Source organism: Hordeum vulgare, chromosome 6H, assembly GCF_904849725.1.
Source record: "Hordeum vulgare subsp. vulgare chromosome 6H, MorexV3_pseudomolecules_assembly, whole genome shotgun sequence".
NCBI classification, from domain to species: domain Eukaryota; kingdom Viridiplantae; phylum Streptophyta; class Magnoliopsida; order Poales; family Poaceae; genus Hordeum; species Hordeum vulgare.
The window spans coordinates 15,640,091-15,646,512 of NC_058523.1; the positions used below are offsets into that span (position 1 = coordinate 15,640,091).

The 6,422-nt window shown below is 51.2% G+C and overlaps 2 protein-coding genes across 2 annotated transcripts; one reads left to right on the top strand and one right to left on the bottom strand.

Annotated features, from left to right (window-relative positions):
* Positions 1 to 398: 398 nt before the first annotated feature.
* On the bottom strand, positions 399 to 1,510 carry LOC123405976 (ervatamin-C-like). The gene has a single exon (XM_045099483.1). It carries the CDS (start codon positions 1,501 to 1,503, stop codon positions 403 to 405), a length of 1,101 nt encoding a protein of 366 aa, XP_044955418.1. The 5' UTR covers positions 1,504 to 1,510; the 3' UTR covers positions 399 to 402.
* Positions 1,511 to 3,382: 1,872 nt separating this feature from the next.
* Positions 3,383 to 3,976, top strand: LOC123401660 (histone H2B.3-like). Its single transcript, XM_045095503.1, has one exon. It carries the CDS (start codon positions 3,444 to 3,446, stop codon positions 3,846 to 3,848), a length of 405 nt encoding a protein of 134 aa, XP_044951438.1. The 5' UTR covers positions 3,383 to 3,443; the 3' UTR covers positions 3,849 to 3,976.
* Positions 3,977 to 6,422: the final 2,446 nt, after the last annotated feature.

Consider the following 6,422-nt stretch of genomic DNA (forward strand, 5'->3'; position numbering starts at 1 on the left):
CAAATCCATGGTCTGAAATGATGAATAGTAACATGTGTTAAATAGCCTCAGATTTGTCTTTTTTGCACAGCCCTCATTTCAACGTATTATTTTCTGAAAATTTACACACTTGTGTATTATACCTTCATTTATCTATTTATTGTTTTTCAGAATTTTTTGAAATATTAAAATACAAATTTTCACTGAATTTGAAATTTGAATTTAAAGGCCTCCAGTGAGCTCGGGAGCCAAAAGCAATATTCGAAAGTAAATTGTCTATATTAGCTATATAGTATCATAGACATCACCTCCAAAAAGGTAAAATTAGCATGTCTTGTTGTATAATAGAACACATAATAACGGTCCATACATGTTTGGGCTCATGTTAACATCGCTCTCTATACACAGACCGTTAATTTCTCTTCACGATATCATTGTACCTTTCCTACTAAATTTTACTGGGTAAGATGCGTCTATGAGGATGCCACAGATGCCTCCCTTGGGCTGACCTTTTAGCCTGCGTGCTATACGGATGTAGCCGTTTTCACCCCAGTCTGTCCCCCATGAGTTTTTCACAATCCAATATCTTACGGGGTTCTTATACTCGTGTGAGGTGCCATAGCCCACCACTGTCATTTCATGGTCGAGGTTTGTCCCACATGGCCCCACGAAGACGCCTCTCCCATAGCGTAGGAGGGCTGTCGAGTTCGAATCAACTCCCACCACCACAGGTTGGGTTGCCACCGCCTGTTCCAGCGCCACCACCTCATTCGGCACCACCTGCTTGTAGCCATCGATGGTGACGACCGGGTTCCGATTTGGCTTGGGCACCGAGCAGTGCCCGTTCTCATGGCCAACATAGGGGTACTTAGCCTCTGTTTCGATGCCGCCCGATTGCATTATGTACTTGAAGCCTAACTTCGCGAATCCACCATTACACCCTCCGTTCCCTTTGTCGCAGTCCACGAGTTGTTGCGCGGACAACGATGTTAGGTTCCTGGTCCTGATGAAGTTGATGCCCTCCACCGCTGCCGTTGCCGCGAACGCCCAACAGGAACCGCAGTATGTTCCTTGCAACTTCACGCTTGTCACCGCTGACGGGCCTCTGCGCCAATCCACGGATGCCGGGAGGCCCTTGCGGCTGACGAGGGCGTCGCGCCTGAACGGGCCGTGTCGCCGCCGGTGCTTCCGGCCATCAGACTTGATGTTGGAGCAGTGGCCATAAGCACGATGGACCTCTTCATCGGTCATGTCGGCGAAGAGGTTGAGGCTCAGTTTGTAGGGTGTGTCACCTTGGTTGAACTTGTGGATCATGCGTGCATTCTCCTTGAAGACCTTGAAGCGCCGGGCCTTGTCGTCGAGGTCGCGTGTCACACTGTAGTGCTCATACCAGCGCTCATATAGCTCCTGCAAGGAATCCTCCGACGCCAGGTCCTTGTGCTTGATGTCCATGGCGATCACCCCCGATGTAGTGGCAGCCAGCACAATGGTCACAAGTAGCATAATCGCAAGTGCTCTTTCCATTGTTGTGTATAAGTTGCTTCGAGTGTCCTAGGATACGTAGCGATGGACCTCCTTATATGGAAAATTTTCATCATGGACGTACGCTAGTGGAACGACCATTCAGGAAAGGTTGTCACTGAAAATTTCGTGCTGGATGGTGAATCAGATAGTAATTGTGCAAATCTTGTGCATTTCATGTAGATCTTAACCGATCCTAACATATTCTAATCGTCTAGGGAATAAAGAACCATCAACCATGCATGCAGCCTCCTAGAAATGGTAGAGAAAAGGTAAATGTGAAGATCATGTTCTTGTTACTCACACCTAGAAAATCTGCCAATTTATTATGGTACAAAGGGAGTAATATATAATTATTGAAACAAGAAGCAAATAAGCCACCATATTCATTTCGTATATGTTTAAAATATCTAATCCATTGATTGTAAACATTAATGGTCTAAATTTAGATTTAAAAATAAATAAATTTATATCCCGGTTGATTAGATGCTATGGACACGATCCATCGATTTCCGTTGACCTCCATATACTCCAAGTTGACAAAGATGCTAAACGCCGGGTATTAATTACATGCTTTTAGAGGTTGTTTCCATCTAACCAAACCTGCTCCACACCCCTCCCCCCCTTCTATTTTTCAGGTGGGTGGGGCTCAACCTCCCCCCTTAACCCAATCAAAACCTACTAAGTCAGAGTCACTCCGTAAAACCTCCGTATTAAGTCCGTAAATATAGCATTGTTGTCACATCTAATGTATAGTCTAGGTATGTGGGGTGAAGTCAAATGTGCTACTTACGGGCGAGTGTTACGGAAAACATGCCAAGAGCCATGCACCGTCCATGCCAAAAGTGCTGCTGATGCCGTTGTCATCGCTGGCAAGATCGTCGGGCTTCGAGGCCTCCCTTACTCTCACGCTCACCTCTAGTAGGCCGTTGAGACGCACCCCGTAATAGCAGCTGCGCCCTCACAAGCATGTTGACGCCCCCCATGTGGATGCTAGCCTCGCGCCACTTTTGCAGGTGCGATAGGTCGTGTTCATCAGTGCACTGACTTCATCACCGCAAAAATACTAGATGGCGTCAAAATCTTGACCATCGGAGGCATCACATTGCAATGCATGAGTGCATGGATGCACCCTGGAGCCTGGACCCTAGAGGTCGTGTCAAGGCAACACCAATGGCAAAGGCGGTAGTGTTGGTTTTGCCGCTGCGGCAACATTGTAAAACACTTGAGGATTTAGTGTTGACAGTCTTCGTAGCAACTTCAAAAAGTGCACATGGTGACTGATCGAAATCTGAACAATCGACCAACGCCTATAGTTGACTCTTTAAAAAGTGCGTGTAGCGTGTCTCGCCTAAAAAAACACATATGGTTTGCTTATAAAAAGACAGCTTCCCGTAGCTTCTACTGGCTGACGCGTGGACATGCGGTAGATGGTCACAATAAAATAAGACCGTGTGGTTCGGTTGGCCGAGTGACGTGTAGAGACGCGGCGGACACTGAGGTGACGCGTGTGACGTTTTATTTATGTCCACATCGACGCAAATGCCGTCCAGATTTAAACCGAAATGCATTGACGTGGACGTCAATGCAAACATAATTTAAATTATTGGATTGATTTTTTTTCTCTGATTTGATAAAAAAAATGAACGGACGATGCATGGGTGGGTGCATGGCCACGATCGTTCACCATCCGCCGCCCACAGTCCCCGTCATGCACGTTTCGGCCATGTCACCGATCCTCACCAAAGCACATCTGGACCGTCCACCCCAAACATCAACTGACGGCTGAAACCACTCCACGCCATCAATCCGAGGCACCCACAGCCTCCTACTCCCTGTTTCCTACTCCTACATAAATCTCGCCGCTCCCTCCGTCTCTCCACATCTCGCCATCTGAAGCACCTTCGATCCAAACCCTCGAATCAGCAGCAGCAGCCGCGTCCATGGCACCCAAGGCGGAGAAGAAGCCGGTGGCGACCGAGAAGTCCCCGGCGGCGAAGAAGCCGGCTGCCGGCAAGACGGCGTCCAAGGAGGGCGGCGAGAAGAAGGGCAAGAAGAAGTCCAAGAAAAGCGTTGAGACGTACAAGATCTACATCTTCAAGGTTCTGAAGCAGGTGCACCCCGACATCGGCATCTCCTCCAAGGCCATGTCCATCATGAACTCCTTCATCAACGACATCTTTGAGAAGCTCGCCGGCGAGTCCGCCAAGCTCGCGCGATACAACAAGAAGCCCACCATCACCTCCCGGGAGATCCAGACCTCCGTTCGCCTTGTCCTCCCCGGCGAGCTAGCCAAGCATGCTGTGTCCGAGGGCACCAAGGCTGTCACCAAGTTCACCTCAGCCTAGGCGTCTTCCTTTGCTCATGGATGCATTGTATTATGTATGTAGTTAGCTGTAAGACTGTGTTCTGAATTTGTAATCTGTTGCTGCTTGTTGGTCTGAAGAAATATTCATATTCTTACCGCTTGAAGAAATATTGCGTGTCATATCAGATTCTTCTCCCTGTCTTGCTTTTTACTACTCGATTTCATTTGGAAGGGGATGCGTACCACATGATGAAATTCTTCATTTTTCTTCCCTGCAGATACGGCCTCTGAAGTTGCACGGAGCTTGCCTCTGTTCTCATTTTAATTCTGTGCCGTTAGCTGCAGCTTGTATTTCTGGTTACAATTCGTGATGTTTTTAGTACTGTCCATGTGTTGTGAGGCAACTAGCCTTGATTCAGATGAACATGCAGATTTTGTGCTCTCCGTTGCACAATGTTATGAGGTGTGACAATGGAAACTCTGAATATCATCATTACAAGAGCTGTGTTGTTAGTCATGTAATACTTAGTCTAACCTTGACTGCTAGATTTATGAATCTCTAACCGAACCTGGCCTGTGTGCCCAACCCTCAGGGGGTTCGCCCTATATATATGTACATCTGCTGTAATTGTATGAGTATGGAATATACAAGCAATTCACTCTCCAACTTGGTATCAGACGTCCTGGTTCTCACCATGGTCGACGACACATCCTCCGCCGCCTCTAGCGCGGCGCACTCCTCCTCCTCTCCATCGGCCTCCCTGCTCTCCCCGGACACCACCTCGGCCACCTCCAGCGCGGCCGCAACCCCGCCTCTCGTCTTCAGCAGCTCCGCGCCCACAACCCAGTTTTCCCCCGTCTTCTCTTCCGCTCCACCCCCGCCACCACCGTCGGCTCCTGCCGCCCGACACCCCATCTTCAACGACAACCTCACGGGCCACATCAAATTCCTTCTCAACCCCGCTGAGCACAACTACCACAAATGGAAGTCCTTCTTCCTCATGATCCAGGTCCGCTACGGCGTCTCCTATCTCATCGATCATCCACCACCACCCAACGCCGATCCTCAATACCTTGAACTCGACGCCCATGTCGCTCTTGCCATGTACGCCACCCTCGTCGATCAGATCGTCGATCACGTGATTGACGCCACCACCACCTATGATCTCTGGATCCGCATCCGCGACTACTTTCTCGCTAATCGCGCGGCTCGTTACATGATGCTGAATCGTCAGTATCGAAACCTCAAGCAAGGCGACCTCTCCGTCGACGAGTACGCCCGCCGCATGAAGCTGCTCACCGCCGGTCTTGCCGACATCGACCACGCCGTCTCCGAGGTGGACCTCACCACCCAGTTTCTTCACGACATCGACCAGCGCCTCGACACCATCCGCGTCGTTCTGGGCGACACGGTCCCTCTGCTACCGTTTGAGGCCGTCTTCTCCCGCCTCAAACTCGCCGAGGAAAACCTCGCCCAGCGCACATCGGAGGCCAGTGCCACCATTCTTGCCGTCCACAGCGGCGGCCCGCCCTCCGGCTCCTCCACCTATGGCACCCCTCGCTCGGGTAATTGGATGGATCGCCCCCAAGACCGCCCCAACGGCCCACCCGCTGGCCGCGGCTTCAACTCCCGCTCTGGTGACACCGGCGATCGCGGCCGTGGGCGCGGTCGTGGCCGTGGCCGTGGACGCGGGGACTCGGGCGGCCGCCACAACTCCTCCAACACCCAGGCGTACAACCCGTTCATGGGATTCTTCGCTCCCTACGGCATGGCCCTTCCTCCGCCACGCCCCGGCTTGATCCCACCCAACGCCGCCGGCGTTCTCGGCCCTCGCCCGGGATCCCATGCCTAGGCCTACCCCATGCAGGCTGCGCCCTACTCCACCACGCCGTCCTACCTGCCGCCCTCGTGGGATCACCTCGCGCTGCTCCATGCCGCGTACAGCAACCAAGTCCCTCCCAACAACGGCAACACCTCGGACTGGTACCTGGACAGCGGCGCCTCCAACCACGTCACCGGCAACCCTGGTAACCTCGACTACTCGTCTTCTCCATTAAAGCATAGTTCATCTAGCATCGTCGTCGGTAATGGTCGGCATCTCCCCATCCATGCAACCGGCTCCTCCACTCTGCATCCCCACTATTTTCAACTACACAACATACTCTTCACCCACCACATCACCACTAGCGTTATTTCCGTGCGTCAATTCACCAAAGATAACTCTTGTTCCATCGAGTTTTACCCTTTTGGTTTTGTTTTGAAGGATCTTCGCACACGGAAAGTAATCCTGATCTCTGGTAGCTCCGGCGACCTCTACCCCTTCTTTGGCAACAACACGCGACGGAGCACCACCCTCTCCACCACCGTGACCAACGGCGACGTCTGGCATCGTTGCCTCGGCCACCCCGGCGCTCGTTCCCTCGCATCAATTTCCCAAGATTTTCATATTCCCTGTAATAAGCCATACACTGGCCCATGTACTGCCTGTCAATTAGGGCATCAGCAACATTTTCCGTTTAATACTTCTACTACTCGTTCTTATGCGCCCTTTGATTTGATTCACTGTGATCTGTGGACCTCCCCTGTTGCCAGCTTCTCGGGCTATGAATTTTA